The sequence below is a fragment of the Myotis yumanensis genome, unplaced genomic scaffold, assembly GCF_028538775.1.
Source record: "Myotis yumanensis isolate MYYU_CA2020_CCGP unplaced genomic scaffold, mMyoYum1.0.hap1 SCAF_5, whole genome shotgun sequence".
Classification (NCBI taxonomy): Eukaryota; Metazoa; Chordata; class Mammalia; order Chiroptera; family Vespertilionidae; genus Myotis; species Myotis yumanensis.
This window is the reverse complement of record NW_027223756.1, coordinates 2,670,336-2,691,160: the sequence shown is the minus strand read 5'-3', so window position 1 is coordinate 2,691,160 and position 20,825 is coordinate 2,670,336. Positions and strand designations below refer to the sequence as shown.

The 20,825-nt window shown below is 47.9% G+C and overlaps 1 protein-coding gene across 3 annotated transcripts; it reads right to left on the bottom strand.

Annotated features, from left to right (window-relative positions):
- Nucleotides 1–4,647: 4,647 nt before the first annotated feature.
- ZNF12 (zinc finger protein 12) lies at nucleotides 4,648–20,035 on the bottom strand. Of its 3 annotated transcripts, none has more exons than XM_070414320.1 (6): nucleotides 19,743–19,802; nucleotides 19,083–19,304; nucleotides 18,228–18,292; nucleotides 14,599–14,725; nucleotides 14,271–14,366; nucleotides 4,648–5,009 (listed from the first exon to the last, which is right to left on the bottom strand). In XM_070414320.1, exons 3-6 carry the CDS (start codon nucleotides 18,240–18,242, stop codon nucleotides 4,912–4,914), a joined length of 336 nt encoding a protein of 111 aa, XP_070270421.1. In that variant the 5' UTR covers nucleotides 18,243–18,292; nucleotides 19,083–19,304; nucleotides 19,743–19,802; the 3' UTR covers nucleotides 4,648–4,911. The 3 variants fall into 3 exon arrangements, with proteins under 3 accessions (XP_070270421.1, XP_070270418.1, XP_070270419.1); XM_070414317.1 differs by lacking the exon at nucleotides 4,648–5,009 and adding an exon at nucleotides 5,019–10,924 and having other exon boundaries at nucleotides 19,743–19,761; XM_070414318.1 differs by lacking the exons at nucleotides 4,648–5,009; nucleotides 19,083–19,304 and adding an exon at nucleotides 5,019–10,924 and having other exon boundaries at nucleotides 19,743–20,035.
- Nucleotides 20,036–20,825: the final 790 nt, after the last annotated feature.

Genomic DNA, 20,825 nt, shown 5'->3' with positions numbered 1-20,825 from the left:
CAAGCTTTCTGACTGAATTCCGTGTTGTTGCCGCTCCTGGCTGCCCGTGGGGAGGCTCTGAGAGGCCTCAGGCCCATGTGGTTTCCGCAAACATTTTCTAGGAGTTTTTCTTTCAGGAAACCAGGATTGGTCCATGAGGAGCCAGCCCCGGGTGAGCTCTGACCCTGCTGCCTGTGTCCATCACGTGTTGCTGGGAGTCCCCAGCTGCCACAGAGTCCTGTAATACACTCAGCCGTATGGGGACAGTCATGTGTTTAGGGTCGTTTGGGCCAGCCTTCCCATGGGCCCCCTCCTGGTGGTCCAGAAATGTGCCTGAGTCACAGACCCCTCCTCAGAGGCCCCAGCACCATCCAGGGTGCCCTGCTCTGTGCCGGGGCAAAGGGTGCCTCCCCCAGGGCCCTAAGCACCTACCTTTGAACTGATTTATGGACTTCGCAGCACATGGTGTCCCCCAGACCAGGTCTGACCCTCCCATCCTCTCCCCATGGATTTGAAAATATGAACTGTGTAGTAAACTCCGTTTTCAAATGTGATTTGGGGGCATCAGAACAGAACCAAGATTTCAGATTTAATGAAAAAGACCTAGTCCAAAGGACAGCCTTGAGGATCTTAAAGTCTGTTCAGAAAGATAAAGTATTCCCTGCTGGAGCTTACCATTGGCCAGCCAAGGTTTTGTTTTTTGTTTTCAGTGGGGGGCGGGGGGGGCTTCAATCTTGTTGGTCATAGACAAAAAGGCAGCCTTCCTGGTTGAGAGAGGACTTCCGAGTTTCTGGAGTCCCGATTCATTCCGAGAATGTCAGTTGAGCATCTCCCATCGTTGCCAAGGAAGGATGGATGCCCATGAGAGGTGGCACTTCGAGAGTCAGAGCCCTGAGCACCCCTCTTGCCTCCACCTACACTCGTTACTTTCCTGTTCTCACCACTCACGTTCCCCCAACCTCCTCCCTTTCTCCTGACCCACATCATCTCATACATTTCCTCTGTCCCTTCTTTCCTTTCTTTAATTGGCTATATATGGAATAAAGCATTTTGAAATTTTTGGTTATATTTATTAAATAAAGCTTTATGATCCTTGTTCATTACTTAATTTTTTTTCTTGTTTACAAAATGCACGCTAGTTGTAAGAATTCCAACAGTACAAAAATGCATTAAGTACACTTGTCGTGCCCTAAAGAGTCATACCACAAACAGCCACCAGGGGCTATGGCTTCTGCAGGGCGCATGGGTGCACATTGCTTCCATGTCCGTGGAAATGTTTTAAAACTATGAACATACTTGATATATTTGCTTGCAACTTGGTTTTATCACATAATACATATATGACATTCTTTCCGCCCTGACAGAGCTACCTCACTCATTTTAACTGCACCATCACAGCATTTCATTCCATGCACGTATCACAATTGATGTCACCATTCTGTCAATGGGGACTTGGTAGTTTCCAACGTCTCACTATTATGAACAATGCTGCAATGTGGATTCTGTGTGTGTGTGTGAATCCTCACCCGAGGATATTTTTCCATTGATTTTTAGGGAGAGTGGAAGAGAGAGGGAAAGACAGAAACGATGTGAGAGAAACACATCGATTAGTTGCCTCTTGAAGGAGCCCAGACCAGGGCCTGAGCCGGGGAGGAGCCTGTAACCAAGATACGTGCCCTTGACCGGAATCAAACCCTGGACCCTTTGGTCCTCAGGCCGATGTTCCATCCACTGAGCCAAACCATCGAGGGCTGAATGTGGGTTCTTGCACATATATCTTTATGCAGTCATACAGATTTTTAATATAACTGTTCATGTTTCTGGGTCAAAGGGCATGCATGCTTAAATTTTTGGCTGTAACTACATGCCACCAGGAAAGGCTAACTCCAGTCCAATAGCATATTCTCCAGTGCCGTGAGGAAGTGCTTTTGGTCCGTGGCCTCACCAACACAGGACATCAACAATTATTTTCATCTTGTCCATTTCGCAGAGAGGTGAATGGCTTGCATTTCTCTATTTTTTAAAATATATTTTTATTGATTTCAGAGAGGAAGGAAGAGGGAGAGACAGAAACATTGATGATGAGAGAGAATCATTGAAGGGCTGCCTCCTGCATGCCCCCCACTGGGGCTCGAGCCGGAAACTCAAGCATGTGCCCAAACCGGGAATCAAACCATGACCTCCTGGTTCATAGGTCGATGCTAAACTACTGAACCACGCAGGCTGGGCAGATTTATGTACTTCTAAAGGCATTTCTAGGAAATTGGGAACACCAAGCAGATTCTTCTTCCCTTTTTAACATGGAGGTGAAATTTATGTTACATAAAAATAACCATTTTGCTCATTTGTCCCAGGCCTGTTCTCTGGCTCCTCCTGATCCTTTTTTCTTTTCTTTATGGCAGCCCAGCTGGTGTTGCTCGGTGGTTGAGCTTCGACCTATGAGCCAGGAAGTCACGGTTGGGTTGCGGGCTCCAGGGCTCCATCCCCGGTAGGGGGCGTGCAGGAGGCAGCCAATCAATGATTCTCTCTCATTGATTTTTCTCTCTCTTTCCTCTCTGAAATCAATAGAAATATCTTTGATAAAAATGTCAGAAAGATGCGCACCTCCCGGTTCAGCGCAGCCATCCCTGGGAGAATGTGTGCCAGATACTCTTTTTGTTTTCGTGGATGTGCGTTTGGACCTCCTTCCAGTTTTCATGTATTGCATCTTAAATTTTGCCCCCTCCTTTATTTCTCATTCATGTTATAAAAAATTGCGCGGCTGCGCTCACTTGGTTACATTCTCATCTCTACGACCCAGTCTTTCCCTCGATTGGCGGCGAGAGGGAGGCCCTCATCCCAGGGCCAGACGAGCGAGGTGAAGGGAGGCGCGGAGAAGTGGGGGTGGGGGGTCCCGGAAGGCTCCCGCGCAGGCCCCGACCCGCGTGTGGGCGGAGCCTCCCGTGAGCCCTGCGCTGCGTGGGCTCTGTGCGCAGGCGCGCGTCGCTCCTGGGCGGCGTCCGGCGGGCTCCCGCCTACCTGGGCGCGGGCGCGTGGGGCCGGCGTGGGGCCTGGCCTTCGGGCGGCCGGAGGCCGCGGGGGCCGTGTCCACACTGAGTAGGGGCGCGAGCGAAGGCGCTGCCAGTGCCGAGCTCGGGGAGAGGCTGCGCTTGTCGCGGGGTCTCCATCCTCAAGGCCCCGGGGCGGCGGGAGCGCGGCCCAGAGGACGGCGGCGGAGGCCCCGGCCCCGCGGACGAGGCAGCGGAGGTGAGCCCGGCTGTGCGCCCTGCGCGGACACCGCGTCCGGAGCCCGGCGCTGCCGTCGGCGCGGTCCTCGGGAAGCGTGCGCGCCGCGTGCGGGCGGCGGTCGCAGCCCCGAGGCTCCTGGAGGTTCCGAGCGCCCGTGGACGGTGCTGCACCGTCGAGCGCGGCCTGCAGACCTGCCCGCGGTTAGGAGACCCGGCACCTGCGCTGTCGGGGGGCGCATGCGCCGTGCCCCCCCGCCCCCGCCCCCCCCCCCCCCCCCCCCCCCCGCGCCTTCGTCCCAGCTCCTGCTTGGCGCGCGTAGGAGTGCCGCCTGGGGGTTCTGGGGCCCATGGAGGTTCCGGCTAAAGCGAGCTTGTCCTCTAGGCTCTGCTGGGGCCCAGCAGCTCCACCGAGGCCTGAAGGAAGGGGCGTCAGGGCCGGACTCTCACTGCGAAGAACCCCCCCTGCAGCCTCGGACCTGAGGCCCTTCAGAGCGTCAGTGGCGGCGGCCGAAACCAGAGCAGGGCCAGGGCCGGGGCGACCTCCCCCCGCCCGGAGGCTGCGCGTCCCCTGCAGCAGGGAGGAGGCCGCGGGGACTGGCGGTCGCTAGGGATGGGCCGGGAGAAATCGCTCGCATTGTCGGGGTGCTGCCGGACTCCGCGGGCGCAGGAGGTTTTGCCTTCAACTCCCACCCCCAAACGGCACCTCCTCCCCCTTCATTCTCCAGGAATTCTGTCCAGAAGCCGACAGAAGCCGGGCAGCTTCCTACCCACGTCCAGTCATCATGCCCGCGTCTGGGGATGGGCTGCTCTGGCTTTCATCTCACGGGTCAAGAGCAGTTCAGGGAGGGTTTGCAGGGTTATCGATTGTGTGTCATTTGACCGAAGGCAAAAAAAAAAAAATATAAAAGGAGAAATGACTCGTCTAGGATCAATAAGCGAACGGGAGAAGTCACAGTTCTGAATTCCTGTCTTGGTGTGCTGTCCACACAATCACATGGAAGCAAATTTCCTCCTACAAGGCCCTTTGGAGAAACATCCCCTCAAATGAGAAGAAACAGGATGTTTTTTGGGGGGAAGGGACTCTTATCTTTTCCTTTTTATTGAATTTATTGGGGTGACCTGGTTAACAAAATTGTACAGGTTTCAGGTGGAAGAAATGGTTGTGTTTTGTTTTTAAAGACCTATGTTTAAGCCAATGCTATCTCTGATAAGGGTTTAATCTCCAAAATTTACAGGGAACTCAACTTAACAAAAGGAAGATTAAACAATCCAATAAAAAAAATGGGCAAAGGACCTAAATAGACACTTTTCAAAAGAGGACATACAGAAGGCCAAGAGACATATGAAAACATGCTCAAAGTCACTAATCATGTGAGAGATGCAAGTCAAAATGACAATAAAAAAAAACACACAACAAACCTATGTTTAAGCACCAGTCGCCTTTTCCAAAGCTTTATGAGGATTCTTGGAAATACAAAATACACCTTGTAGGTCCTGCCCTCCCCCCCAAAATATCAGTTTTAATTAAGGCATCATATTTCCTCTTATGAGATACTTCTGTTTTAAAAGTTTCTGTGTTAGTGAAAGGGAGACAGATAATTAAAGGAGCAGTGAACATCGCAGGTTTAAGGAGTCACAAAGGCACGGATGTTACCCTCCTCTCCTTCTCCAGGATTGAAGGTTACCAGCTTGCGTGTGGAGGTTTTTAAGAGGACAGTGGAGGTGCTGCCGGGCCAGCCAGCTCATTCTGTTCCTCTTTCCTCCTTTTCCAGTTTCCAGGAATGCCTTCCAGGTTTCCACACTCTTCCAAGAACAACAAAAAATGAGCAAATCCCAGGTTAGTTGTTTCTTTTCTTTATCCCTTATTTTCCAGTGGATTTCATGGCTTTTGTATATGTTATTAAGTGTGTTCAGATGTGAAGATGGAAAAGTGGAATTTGATTAAAAGCCTATTTCCAGGTACATGAAGAGTGAGTAGCTCTGGTCTGTGTAGGTCATGTGATCCTGTCATTTGTGTAGGTCATGTGGTCCTACAGCCACCAAATTACATGAAAGTATTTTCTGCCATGTTGAGGGTTGCATTTTACTGTGTTGATAGTGTCTTTTTAAAAAAGATATATTATTATTGATTTCAGAGTAAGAGAGGGAAAGATAGCATCAGTGATCAGAGAGAATCATTGATTGGCTGCCTCCTGCTCACCCCACACTAGGGATTGAGCCCACAACCTGGGCATGTGCTCCAACCGGGAATCAAACCCTGACCTACTGGTTCATAGGTTGATGCTCAACTGTCTCATGAAGGCACCATGGAGGGCGAGAATGTGTACAGTGTAGAAAACTATTCCACGTTTTCTTCAACTGCCCGACAGCATCTGGCGGCCAAAACCTCCTCGGGAGGAGTCACATCATTCTTCCAGCAGAGCTGGCTCCCATTCGGACTAGTCCTGTGGCCCATGACCTGCTCTTACTTCAGTGGCATCTCAGAGTTGGACTATGGAAATAAGTCAGCAGCCTGTGCTAGTTCCTCGATTTGGCAGGAGTCATAAGACTTTAAATTCAAGGAAAGCAAAGCAGTTTATTTGTGATGTAGATATCGCTGTGATGAGGAGAAAAAAGCAATATGATTAAAAAATGTATTTCCTTGCCCTAACCGGTTTGGCTCAGTGGATAGAACGTTGGCCTGCGGACTGAAAGGTCCCAGGTTCGATTCCGGTCAAGGGCATGTACCTTGGTTGCGGGCACATCCCCAGTGGGAGGTGTGCAGGAGGCTGCTGATCAATGTTTCTCTCTCATCGATGTTTCTAACTCTCTATCCTCCCTTCCTCTCTGTAAAATATCAACAAAATATATTTAAAAAAATAAATAAAAAGTGAGGCTCTTTAAAAAAAAAAGTATTTCTTTGCTGTTTAATTGGAGGCATTGTATAAAGCTGGCCATTATCTGCAAGCAGGTGGCCTAGGAACATCATCCTTTGGGGAGCTTGCCTGGATGGCCCAGCCAGGTACAGTGAAATGGAATAAAGAGGGCGACCGTTGTCTCAGGTAGAATGTGGCCCATGTCTTCATTTTGCCTATTTGAGAAGCCATGGGAGCAACAATTGAACCAATGCTTCACTAGCCCTAGGACGATTTAAAAAATGGGAGAATCTCACCTCCACGTGTCAGGAAGGGGCGGCCTCTTGCTCAGGCCTGGAAAACCCCTCAGGGTTCCTAATCTGCTCACACCACTCATGAGGTCTCTGTGTTCACAAAGCAAGTACTCACATGGCCTGGACTGCCTTCAGTTCTTATGTCTGACCCAGCCCACATTGCTTTCTTTCACTAACTCTGCCCTGAGTCTCTTCCACGATGGCCTGAATAGTTCAGACCTTTTCAGATGTCCAATTCCATCAAATCTGAGACAAACCATTACTTCAAGTACCTCACAGGCAGTACTTACAGGAAGAAGAGAAACAGGGCCAGTTAAACCAGAATATCCTAACTTCAGAGATATATAACATGACAACACGGACATCTGGGAAACAATTACATTTCTGGATTACTGAAGAGGCCATGTAGGACCACTTACACGTACAGCCCTTCTATGTGTAGTTATAGAAAAAAAGAATGAGGTAAACCATGTAAACTTTTCAAATATTTTACTCAAAATGCATACTGTGTATTGAAGCTATAATGACACATGAGCGTGGGAACCTTGGTAGATAGCATTTCAACAAATATACTGAAGAGGTGGCCTCTTGAACTGAATACGTGGTTCTTACACAGAACTCTACAACCTACCAGACCTTTGAGTCATGTGGCACAGTCACAATCACCATCCTAGAAGAACACAGAGGGAAAGTGCTGAGCAACAGAACAGGTGCCACGAGTGGTGGAAATAATGAAAAAATGTGGCCATTCATCTCAGTGGTGAGGAATAAATTATTCAAAAAACACAGGCATCAGGCTAACCACTGGGAACAAAAGTAGGTTGTTACCTTACACCATATGTTGTCAACTAACAGTGCAGCAACAATCTATGAATAATATGAATGAACCTAAACAAACTTTATGCCATGCATTATAAAAAGAAAGATTATATCAGCTTCCAGAGGTCCTTAAGTTGGTGATTAATGATTCATGGAAACAGATACACTTAATTGTTTCTAATGCTCAACCTACTTACATCAAACTTTACAGAAAACAAGATAAATCTCTATATCAACACCTCAAAATAAATGATTTACCTAAAGTCCACTTCTCAGTTGTGTGACTCCTACAGAAGTGTCACTTTGTATCTTCAGTTATCAATAAAAGAGCAACCCCAAATCCACTGGCTGGAGAAGATACTGAGTCTTGCACAGAAGAACAGTCCTAAGGCGAAGTGGCTCCATGGATGGCTGGTCCAGTGGCTCAGCATCCCATTCTGGGCCCCAGTTCTTCGTCTTTCTGCTCTGCCACACTTTAGTTATACGTCATTGTTGAGACATAACCAAGCATCACTTCCCAGCAAGGCAACGTTCAATGCAAGATTCCACGTCAACCGCAGGATTCCTTGAATATTTGAGGAAACCTTTTCCAAAAATAACGTGTTTGGTATGTCCTTTGTATATGTGTCTAGAATTGGGTCCCAAGACCACCCCATTGCTGGTAATGAGAAAGGGATTATCATTACTGGTTGAAACTGATCAGGATTTATCCCCATTCCATGGATACCCAAACTCTGCCAGCAAACAGTAAGGAGCAAGTGGCGAGGGTGGTTACTCAACAATGTCTGCCACAAACCCACGTGAACATGTTCTTCAATCAGGAACAGGAAGGAGGAGGGCACAATGTTTAAAAATACTATCTTATCAAAAATACACATAATTCCTAAATTATATAGTATGGTGGTTTGCACATTTACATTTGTGTAGGCATCCAAATAAAAATAGATGAGAAATTAGATAAAAACAGGAATATTTTAAGTTCAGTTTTAAAATGTATAGAGTTCAATGAATACTGCAGTTTTTCTCACTACTTGTGACTTCTGGCATTAACAATTTAAAATTACCTATGCAGCTTTCTATCTATTTTATACATCATTTTCTATCTCTTGCTGACTCAGATATAGTTGTGAACATTATAAAAAACACTGACTTCATTTTGGCAGTGTTTAGTTCATTAACAATAATCAAATATATTTGTAAGTGCTAGGGAAGAGTACAAGAAGAAACATACTTTATATATACCAAATATTAGTTCAATGGCAATGCATACTAAGTACTAACATGGCTGTACTATTAAAGTGGTTAATCCTACATATGTCTTAAAATTATTCCAATAAGGATACACTGCCTTTTCAAACATGATTCCAAATGAACATACAATCCCTGTAATATACCATTCTAAAAAGCAAGTTAACAAAGGCCTACATGCTCAGGACACACTCATGTATGAGTTTAATGTGGCTGTATTGTGGTCCTGATCAGCTATCTAGCCTTACCACTTCTATTTACACAAGGAGTACATGTATCCACAATATATATATTACAAAAAACTTCATAGTATATCAGAAATGTAACTTTTAGTATTAATAATTTCCAGAGGAGTGTTTTCCACATTCTGTAAAATGACAGATCTCCCCTTGGAATGAATTCCCTGATATATGAAACACTCTGACTCCATGGAAGTGTAAATACATTCTAGGTGTTCACACATTTTACAGTCCGGTATCCGACAAGTTGTGTGTCTTGTTGTAGTTGGGGTTTCCACCTTGTGAATTCTCGGATTACAAGTTTGAGTAATGCACAGAGGTGGGTCCACTTTCCCCTGTGTGAACTCTGACTTTACAAAGGTAGGAGTTAAATACATTACACTGAAAGGGTTCTCTGATGTAAAATGAGGTCTGACTTCAGAGAAGCCTTCCCACATCAAGCGCATTCATATTCCCTCGCCTGTGGCTCCTCTGATGGCTATTGAAGGCTGATCTGTAGTAGAATCTTTTCCCACATTCATTACATTCATAGGGTTTCTCTCCTGAATGAGTTCTGTAATGTATAGTAAGGTAAGACATTCGCGAGAAGGCCTTTCCACATTCATTACATTCAAAGGGTTTCTCTCCGGAATGAATTCTATGATGTATGGTGAGATATGACATCTGAGAGAAGAATTTTCCGCATTCGTAACATTCATAGGCTTTCTCTCCAGTGTGTGTTCTCTGATGTCGATTAAGGGCTGAATTCTGACAAAAGGCTTTCCCACATTCATTACATTCATAAGGTTTCTCTCCTGAATGGATTCTATGATGTATCGTGAGGTATGACATCTGAGAGAAAAACTTCCCACATATATAACATTCATAGGGCTTCTCCCCTTTATGTATTCTTCGATGTCTACAAAGGGCTGAATTCTGGTAGAAGGTTTTCCCACATTCATTGCATTCATAGGGTTTCACTCCTGAATGAGTTCTGTGATGTATAGTGAGGTATGACAACTGGGAGAATAATTTTCCACATTCATTACATTCATATGGTTTCTCTCCGGTGTGTACTCTCTGATGTCTCATGAGGGCTGAATTCAGGTAGAAGGTTTTCCCACATTCATTACATTCATAGGGTTTCTCTCCTGAATGAGTTCTATAATGTACAGTGAGATATGATAACCGAGAGAAAAATTTTCCACATTCGTTACATTCATAGGGTTTTTCTCCTGTGTGTGTCCTCTGATGTGTTGTGAGGGTAGATTTGCGGCAGAAGCATTTCCCACATTCATTACATTTATAGAGTTTCACGCCTGTGTGAATTTTATGATGGTCATTAAGTGCTGACTTCTGGGAAAAGGTTTTTCCACAGTCATGACAAACATAGGGTCTCTCTCCTGAATGTGTTCTCTGGTGTTGAGTGAGGTGTGTCTTCTGGCAAAATGATTTTCCACAATAACTACATTCATAGGGCTTCTCTCCTGAGTGAGTTCTCTGATGTTGAATGAGGTGTAACTTCTGGTAGAAAGTTTTCCCACATTCATTACATTCATAGGGCTTCTCCCCTGTGTGTGTTCTCTGATGTACAGTGAGAGTTCCCTTTTGGCAGAAGGATTTCCCACACTGATTACATGCGTAAGGTTTCTCTCCTGTGTGAGTCCTCTGATGTATAATGAATTTTGACTTTTTACAGAAGGATTTCCCACATGCATTGCATTCATAGGGTTTCATTTCCATATGAGATGTTGGATGTACACTGAGGTTTGACATCTGGAGAAAGGCTATTTCAGATTCATTCCACTTATAGGGCTTCTCTTCCATAGGATTAACAAAAACTGCATCCTTTTGAAAGGCTTTCTGGCATTCAATATATTCAAAGGGTTTCTCCAAAATATGAATGTTCTGATAAATACTTTCTTTATTTAGAGTATAAGCTTCCCCATTTTGATTAAATTCATAAGATTTCTCCCCTGGGTGAGTTTTCTCAAGCTTCACATGGAGAAGTGATTTCCCACAGGCACTACATTCATCAGGCTTCATTCTTGCATAACTTCCGTCACTACTGATATATTCTGAAGTGGATTTTAAACTCTTTTCACATGAGTCACATTTATAGGATGTTTTTCTTGAAGGAACAGGGTTTGTTTCCACATTAAAAGTCTTACCAAGAACATCACCTCTCTCTTCAATCAGGGTTTTGTTGTTGATGGATAGAGTTTGCCTGGAATGTTTGTCTTCACTTTCCTGGACTCTCTCTATCAGGTCGACTTTCCAGACTTCTGAAAAGAGGCAAAATTAACCAAATTTTGTACATCTTCCTTCATAAGATACGGGGTGAGACATACATAAGCATTTGTGGCATAGATGCTAGCTTCATAGATGAAAATAATTCCATGCATACCTTTTCCCTATTCTTTTTCTTGTGTATGTTAATCCTCACCCGAGGATATTTTTTCCATTGATTTTTTAGAAAGAATGAAAGGGAGGAAGGGACGGAGGGAGGGGGGGAGGGAGGAAGGGGGAGAGAGAGAGAGAGAGAGAGAGAGAGAGAGAGAGAGAGAGAAAGAAACATTGATGGGAAAGAGACACATCAATTGGTTGCCTCCCCACATGTGCCTTTGACCAGAATCAAATCTTCAACCCTTCAGTCCTCAGGCCAATGCTCTAACCACTGAGAAAAAATGGCCAGGACTCCCCGTATTCTTTAGTTTGAAAAATCTCTCTTCCCCCTCTCTCCTTCTTCCTCTCCCCAGTGGTGACAAAAGGGGGGAATTAACTGACAAAAACACAAGCATCTTTGACTTTTACTACTTTATAAGACCTTGTTCAAAACTGAGTATAGAGGTAAAACAGAAACACAGAACAGCAGACAGGATGCCGATGAATGACTGACAATACAGACAGGAGAGAACTGCCACAAATGGAGTCCAGGGACAGCAACAAGAAGCACTGCTGGATAGGAGGGTCGGAATGGATCTGTTTTGGAGGAGGAGAAGCACAACTTCACACAGCATCATTCATATCAGCTTGGGAGAGGGAGCTCCCAGTGAAAGGCTTGATGTATCAGCTTGTCCCGAGATGCTGTGGCACCACCAACACCCAGCTCCCTTTCAACCCCAAGCCTGTTCCTGCTCTTTCCGTCTGCTTGACTTCCAGCCTTGGTCTACTCAAAACTTCTCAGGGGGTTTCCATGCTTTCAGAAAACACTTCTCAAATCCTATCTCATCTCCAGTAGCTCCATTTTTCTTTAAAGTTGAATGTAATTACTCTCTACACAATCCTTTTTGCACAGTGATTCAGCCTTGTGGAACATTAAAATCCCATGTGAAATTCTGGGTTTCAAATTACTCCACAGGGCTCTGTTCTCTTTTCTTAACCAAAACCCATTTCTTAGGAAGTATGACTCTATTTAGCCGTGGGCAAACTACGGCCCGTGGGCATCCAGCCCGTTTGAAATGAATAAAACTAAAAAAAAAAAAAAAGACCGTACTCTTTTATGTAATGATGGTTACTTTGAATTTATATTAGTTCACACAAACACTCCATCCATGCTTTTGTTCCGGCCCTCAGGTCCAGTTTAAGAACCCATTGTGGCCCTCGAGTCAAAAAGTTTGCCCACCCCTGCTCTATTTCCTATAGCTTTTGAATCCCTAAGTAGAAATTAGAGAAGCTGTTCTTAATCTGAATCACTTGGGAATCTGTCAAGTACCTACAGGATATATGAGATGTGACCTAGACATGCATGCTCAGAAATAATGACTTGTAAAGTACTTCTGAATGAGGGACAAGAAAGTTCTGCTGCCCTAGCTGGCTCAGTGGATGGAGCATCAGTGGCCTACAGACTGAAGGGTCCCAGGTTCAATTCCAGCCAAGGGTACATGCCCGGGTTGCAGGCGCGATCCCCTATAGGGCGCGTGCAGAAGCAGCCAATCAATGATTCCTACTCATCATTGATGTTTATATCTCTTTCTCCCTTCACTAAAATCAATAAAAATACATTACAAAAAAAAAGTTCTGCCACCTGTCTGGCTCCTCGGACAATAAGAGAAATAACGGTGTACTACACGTTACATACTACAGCAAAGGGAATATGCTCTTTTCTTTTTTTTTTTTTTTTTTTTTTTTTTTTTTTTTTTTTTAAAGATATATTTTATTGATTTTTTACAGAGAGGAAGGGAGAGAGATAGAAAGCCAGAAACATCGATGAGAGAGAAACATCGACCAGCTGCCCCCTGCACACCTCCCACCGGGGATGTGCCCGCAACCCAGGTACATGCCCTTGACCGGAATCGAACCCGGGACCCCTCAGTCCGCAGGCCGACGCTCTATCCACTGAGCCAAACCGGTTTCGGCTATGCTCTTTTCTTTACAGGATTATAAGCCAGGGGAGGAATGAGCCTCAAGCTAAAAATATATACCATCAGATAATAGATTCCTTGATCAGACCTACGAGTGGTGTGAAGAGATTAGAGTAAAGGTAAGAGTTGGAAGGAAAAACTTCAAGGAGGGAAGGGTTTGAAAATCTGAGCCCCGACTCAGAATGTGTTATCTGGCCAGATGAAGCACACCCCACTGAAAGGCGAAGCTGTAGGGACAACGATCACCGGAACAGAACACATTTTGTAATGTGGAATAAATGGAGTTTAGCAGCGTTTTTAGAAACAACTGAAAGTTGATTTCCAGGCAATCCAGGGCTATGATTGTGGTTATTCTTAGAGGATAAGGAAGTTAAGTTCCTTGGGAATTAACAGGGAATCACTGTGGGCTCATCCTGTGAAATGAGTGAAGGGTTAACTGGAACTTCGGGTAAACACACCTTGCAAATCCAAGTAGAATGAAGGTGTACCCCCCGAGGACAGGGCAGACAAGGCACATAAACCCAATGAACAGAAACCCCGGAGACCTGAGGCAGGAGGAGCCCTTTACGGAACAAACCCCTGAAGGAGGAAGCAGATCCACATTTGTGGAGGCGCGGGAGGGGGAATGAGTCACAGTTCCTCTCTGTACATTGTCCTCATTATGAAGGCACTGGGGACAGAAGAGCAACCGGAAATAAGAGAGACAAGGTGAACAGCACTCGGGAAAAGAGGGAGACCCAGTTCCTGCTGTCACCACAATGAGGAAGGGCTGGGGCTCAGGAATAATGAGCAGCACAAGCCCACATGACCACACAGGTGAACAGATTTCACTGGCTGAGGCCCAGGTCGGGGTCTGGGATCTTACCTCAAAGAGAAGTGACAAGTGGAAGTGGGGACAGAAACACGTCTGAGGCAATGCACTTTAAAGGAGGTGGAGGCACTAACATAAGGCCACATAAATTATATTGTAGTAACAGACTTATGAATGCCCCGAAACAAAAAGAATCTATGACAATGGGTCACTGAAAATGCCGCGAGAGCGAGCGAGACCCGAGGTTTAAGAGGAAGCGACTGGATTTGGTTCCGGGAAGTAAGCATGGAAAAGCTCTAAAACAAGTGTTTGTGGGGAAGGAAGACGTCTTTGGAGTGAGAGGTAGCTAAAGCACACAGCGAACCACCTCTAGTCCCTTCTGAAGATTTGGAACCATGAACAATTCCAGAAAAACACTGCCAAGTTAGCAGTCACCTCACCGCCTCCCAAACACACCTGGGCGACTGTGAAGTAGGACTTCTCCTTCTACTCTCCAGGGCTCTTCTCCTTGCTCCAGCTTGATGATAACTTCCGGTTTGACAAGGTGACACCCTATTAACAGAAAGGAAAGAGAACTGGAGCCTGGCTACTGGGCTTCTGCAGAAAGTGGTGCCTTACAAGAGTCACAACCGAAGTGCCCCTCTGAGCTGTGCCAAGATTCACTGGGAGGTAAATGCCCTTCCTGGTGCCCAGAACACATTATTCACATTTATCCCATCAAATTCAAAGTCAGAAAATGTGTGGGAAATCCCCTATGTCTTAGAAACTCAGACGCTCTGCTCACCCACAGAGACGAGGTGGCTGTAGTTCTCCAGCATCACGTCCCTGTAGGTGGTCTTCTGCTCCGGGCCCAGCTGCTGCCACTCCTCCTGGGTGAAGTCCACAGCCACGTCCCTGAATGACACTGGCTCCTGTAATAGCAGCGCGATGGGAATTGGGGACGTGGACAAGGTGTCCGGGGACAAGAGCTTACCGAGCTCACTGGTCAAGGCAACCAGGAGCCCTGTAACCCTTTTATGTTACTGTTGTGGGAGGGAAACAAAGCTCTCAGGCACACACTGAGAGTTCAGAGTTCACACCCAAAAAGAAAGTCTTGACTGTGAGCCAGACACTCCTGGCTGCTGGGGAGACTCAGACAGGCAGAAGCAGCCTGCCCTGAAGAGCGCAGGCCTGAGGGGCACTCGTGAAAACGGGGCACTTGCTCCTTCCTTCTGCTTCCAGAACATGATCAGTGTTGGTTCTACTCTTGCTCCCAGCTGCTCCTGCTCAGTCTCCTCAGCTGGCTCCTCCTCCCTCCAAGTCATCCCCAGATGGAGGGCTCTGGGTTCCCTTCTGGTTCCTGTACTCTTTGCTGTCTGCATTCACCAGATGGTGCTCCCATCTGGCCTCATGGATTTCATTACCACCTATGTATCGGCATTTTCCAAATGTATATCACCAGCCCAGATTCTCTCCTAAATTCCCGACAGGTCCCAAATCTCAAACTCAACATGCCCGAAATTCAGCTGCTGCTCCTGTCCAAACCTGTCCCTCCAGCTTACGGGAGCCAATCTGCAATTCTGCCAGTTACCAAAGCAACAGGCAAGCCGGGCAGCAGCAGCCTCGTGTACTGTCCTGCATGGTAAGCCTGCGGCAGGTCTGACCAGGGCCCACCACAAGAACGGTCAGCAACCATTTCTATTTGTAATGCATTGTTATTGCTTGAAAACAGCATGACTGTGACTGTTCTAAACCAATGTGTGATTTGGTGACAGCTTTTTTTAAAAAAATATATTTTATTGATTTTTTACAGAGAGGAAGGGAGAGAGATAGAGAGCTAGAAACATCGATGAGAGAGAAACATCGATCAGCTGCCACCTGCACATCTCCTACTGGGATGTGCCCGCAACCCAGGTACATGCCCTTGACCGGAATCGAACCTGGGACCCTTCAGTCCGCAGGCCGACGCTCTATCCACTGAGCCAAACTGGTTTCGGCATGGTGACAGCTTTAAGTACTAGTAGCTTGGCCAAGTTCACTTTTATGCATAAGGAGAGGGGAAATTGCATTGTTCTTCCGCTGGCTTAAAACAGAAGCTTTGCCCTGGCTGGTGCTGCTCAGTAGGTAGAGCGTCAGCCTGTGCACCAAAGGGTCGTGAATTTGACTCCCAGTCCAGGGCATGTACCTGGGTTGCAGGTTCAATCTCCAGCTCCAGTCAGGGTCCGTGCAGGAGGCAACCATTCGATGTGTCTCTCTTACATCAATAGTTCTCTCTCTCCCCCTTCGCCTGCCCTCCCTTCCACCAATTCTAAAAATCAATAGGAAAAAATATTCTCGGGTGAGGATTTAAAAAAAAAAAGCAGCTTTGCGGGCACTTTTAATTTTAAGGAAGTGGGTTTCGGAAACTTGGATAACAAATTAAGAAACCAATCAGAACTGCAGATATTTAGGACTTTAGGTTAGTTACAGAAGATGAAGGAACAACCAGTAACAGTGTGTTTCAGAAGACCCCTCAGACCAATCGCTGTCAGGGACAACTGTATGGTCACAGGATGAGAAGTGTTGGATGTTGTCACACAGGCTGGAACGTAGGGCATGGGAGTGAGAATAATTTGTGACCATCCCAGTCACTGCCCTGAGAGCTAGCTTCCCCGCAGTGGGGAGGGGAACACTGGCGCCTTACATTTCCCGAGGCCTGTCGTAATGGCCGGGCAAGGGAGGAAGCACCGATCCCGTTTTGGTAAAGACTGGGAGAAAAAAGTGTTCCCCAGAGGACTTTAACCAGCCTCAGGCCTCACCAGGGACAGTAAGAGCCTACTGGGGCAAAGACTGTGGCCCAAGGATCCCGAGCCAGCAAGAGTCCTCTTTCCTCCTGCACATCAGGAGAAAGGAAGACACTCAGACCCGCCACGCTCCAGTCAGCAGTTAGTACGCCGTCTGCGTGGCCTTCTGAAGAAAGCGGCTGACATGGCTCCAGAGTCCGGAAGGGGAGAATTTTTCAAAATGAAAATATTACAAAATTATATGGTAATCCTGGAAAACAAAACAAACTTGGGAAACAATGTTTACTAATGTGACTCAAACTGGAAAAATTTATAAACACTTAAGACTCTAAGTCACAAGAAAAGCAAAAGAAAACACCAGTATCCTGATACCAAGACCGGCCCTTCCCCGCCCAGTGACCGAGCCTCACACTCAGAAGGGACAGTTCCACCCAGGCTGTGCTCACCCTCACCACAGAGCTTCCCATGCACTGCTGGGGGCCGGGGCTCTGTCATCTCCCACAACTACTTTTATGAATGATCTCCTCCAAGGAGAATAGAAGCTCCTGGAAAGAAAGAACTGCCTCTTAAAACCAAGTCCAAGGAAAGATCTGTACAGAAACCAACACCGGGCACTGCTGATGGGCGGAGCAGGAGTGGTTGAGGCTGGGAGTGGCAAAACCTCCAGGCGTCTGTAGGCTAGATCATAGGGGAGGGGCAGGGACAGAATCAAGGTGCAGGCTGCCAGATAAACCATGATGGGACATGAGGAATCTGTGCCAGACACGTCACCGCACAGTCTGCGGTGCAACCCCAACAGATGATGGGAGAGATACCTGGGGAGACTTAATTGAAGGGTGAGAGGGCCACTCCTCCGATGGCCTTGGTTTTACCCCTGGATCAAGCATTAACAACAGTGGATCTATGGAACAGCAATGTTTTCGTCACCAGCAAAGTTATATGCACGGAGTGCTCCCTGGGCAGTAGCCCTTGGCTTACAGGAGGCACAAGGCACGGATGGCAATGGCTTAGGGCTTGTTACTTAGAACGGCTAGTCACAATTACAGTGACATCGTCAATGAAATCTTTTTTTTTTTTTTGTTAATCCTTAACCGAGGATATCATTTCATTGATTTATAGGGAGAGTGGAAGAGGGAGAGAAAAGCAGAGAGGAGCATCGATGTGAAAGAAACACATTAATTGGTTGCCTCCTGCATGAGCCCTAGCCAGTGCCTGGGCTGGGGAGGAGCCTGCAGCCAAGGTACGTGCCCTTGACCGGAATCGAACCCAAGACCCTTTGGTCCTCAGGCTGATGCTCTATCCACTGAGCCAAACCAGCTAGGGCGTCAACAAAATCTTTAAAACCTATGAGAAAACAAGTGGCTGCTTTTGGCTGGTCAATGTAAGTCAAATATTGGACGGTATTTGTCATTTTTTGTGATGAATGTCAGAACACGAGGCACACCTGTACTTTGGCTTTAAGAGCGCGGGAGGATCATGCTATCTACACAAACAAACATGATAAATGCGTGGTGCTGACCTGCTGCTCTGTGTTTTGTCTGATTATATCTTTATCTGGTCTACCTTCCCATTTTAAAGTTTGAACTATTCACCTCCAAGAGATGTATTATAAAACAAACCAGGGAAGAAATACGTAACCAGAAAAACTCACCAGAGATTTATTCATTTTCTGCTGCTCTTGGAAAAACGAGGAGGACTGTGAAACCAGAGGCAGACCTGGAGAAGGAAAGTGCAGGCAGCGAAGTTAGGAGTGATCTGGCCTGCCAAGGACTACTCTTCCTGCGTAAGAACTCTCCAGAAAGTCCCATCAGACACCTTGGGAGACTGTCTCTTTAAACCTTCAGAAGTGACTGGGAGAATGATGAGGGAGAGCCCACCTGTGTGTCTGTAACTCCCACATCCTGTGGTGACTGAGTGGATACATTTCTCATTAGTGAATGAACATCAAAGCCCATTGAAGTACAGAAACCAACACCGGGCACTGCCCATCATCATGCCCTAGAGGCTGGGTGCAGGTGCACCGATGGGGTTCCTCAGCCTGGCATGCGACCTCTCGCAATCGGGACCCCTCGGGGGATGTCAGACTGCCAGTTTGTGCCCAGTCCGCACAGGCCAGGCCAGACGGAGAGGCCAGGCTGCCGGACCCGGCCTCTAGTAGGCATATAAGATCTTTGGTTAATCTCTTCCTTCCCCCTCCCCCTCCCCTTCTCTCTGAGATTCATCAGTCTATTCCATGTTTCCATGCCTGTACTTTGAGCGCCTGCCCCCTGGTGGTCAGTGCGCATCATAGCTACCGGACAGTTGGCGGATAGGTCACTTAGGCTTTTATATATAGAGAAGATAAAAAGAGAAATTTTGTTACAGTCATCTATTTTCTTACACTTTTAACAAGATCAAAAAGTCCACAGGATGCTGAGTAAAGGGATACACTCAAGCAGGGTTAAGTCTTTAAATTTTTTGTAGAAACTTGAGAACAAAAAAATCTCTTAAGAAACTTTGACTTAACTATAATACAGGGCACAACGCTTGCCCTGGGAGCCTGAGTCCTGTTCGCGGTCCCACCTACAGGCGAACACCCGGGCAAGTCCCGCCCTTCTCAGGCCCAATCTCTTCCGCTGTCACCAAGGAGCAGGACGCCCCCTGCAGGCTCATCGAACCGCGGCACCGGGACGGCACACGCTTAGGCCGGTGAACTAGGTCCTGGTGGACGTTTAGAGACGCTGGGAACCTGGGGTGGGCGAGGCGGAGGAAGGGGTGTTGGGGGTGCAGGGAGCAGGGGCACCTCGAAGCCCAGGCCGGGACCCCCGAGGCCGCCAGGAGACAGGGAGATCCCCAGTCCGGGGGGGCGTCCGCTCCCGGCAGCCTGCCCCTCCGCCTCCGACACGCGGGTCCCCGGGAAGCGGTCCACGCTCCTGGCCGCAAACTCCCGTGTGCTCGTCCGGGGCGAGTCCCCAGCCCTGCTCACCGCGGCCGGGAGGACCCAGAACTGCCGCGGCCGCCAGCGCACGACCGCCCCTCGGGACTCGCTGACCCGCCCCCAGGCTCCCGCGGCGCCGCCGCTTCTCTCCCGGGGCCCCCGCCTCTGCGCCTCCCAAGCCGCGTCCCCGAGGAGCCGGCTCTGGGCCTACGGGACACACTCAGGAGAACGTCCCTCCCGGGAACTCACCGCCTCGCGCGCCTCGGCCGGGCGCCGCGATGCCGACGGGCCGGGCCCTACCCCGCCGCCGCCGCCCAGCTCCTCGGGCCTGGCCCGCGGGCTCCGGGGCCGCCTCCGGGTCCCCGCTCCAGACTCCGCCCGCACAGCCCCGCGCCCGCTGCGTGGCGGCCCGACCGGACAGCGCCCAGTCCCGCAGGCCCCGGGATCGTCGCCCAACAGAGGCCAAGGCTTGGGCACCAGGGGCAGCGGTGACCTGGGCTCGGACAGGAAGCGACAGCAGCGCGGCGGCAGGGCGCCTGGGCGAACAAGCACACAGCCCGAGTGCACATGCGCAGGAGGACGCCGGAAGTCGCCGGCCGGGGCCCACCCGGGGCAGCGGGACTATTTCCCATAAGTCCGCGTGCCGTCCAGTGAGGGAGCGTCTTCCAAGTCTCTCGCTCGTTCGGCGGTGGAGGGGCGCTGCGCCGGGAGAGCTCGCTGCCCCAGGTTCCCATTTGTCTTTCCTCCTGTGGGGGATCAAGGAAGGGTCTCAATCCCCCACAACCGGGCGCGGGAACAGAGGGGTGTATCATGTCCACTTACTGAAATACTAGAATTTTCACCAAAATACTAGGAATCAATAAATGCCCCGCTATGGTTTCTCCAAGGAAGGAAAGGTAATAGAAATTGTAGCTTTTCTAGATTTCACAACTAATTCGTAAAACTATAAAAATCAGTAAATACAATTGGAAAAAGGTGAGAAGATCTTACCTCGGAAGGAGGATTGTTGGGCAAAAGTGTCACTTTTCAAAAATGGGCTCATCAGGACAATGATCAACCCCTCTTTATGGTGAAATAATAGAACTGTGTTTCCAAAAAGCTGGTGGGGAGATTGGGGTGGGGGGCGGGGGCGGGCTAGAAGGGGTCAAAGGGGGACATATGTAATACTTTCAACAATAAAGATGTAAGAATAAAAGAAAAATAAAACCAGGCAATCAATCAATCAAACAATAAAATAAAAAGCTGCCCTAACCAGTTTGGCTCAGTGGATAGAGCGTCAGCTTGCGGACTGAAAGGTCCCAGGTTCCAGTCCGGTCAAGGGCATGTACCTTG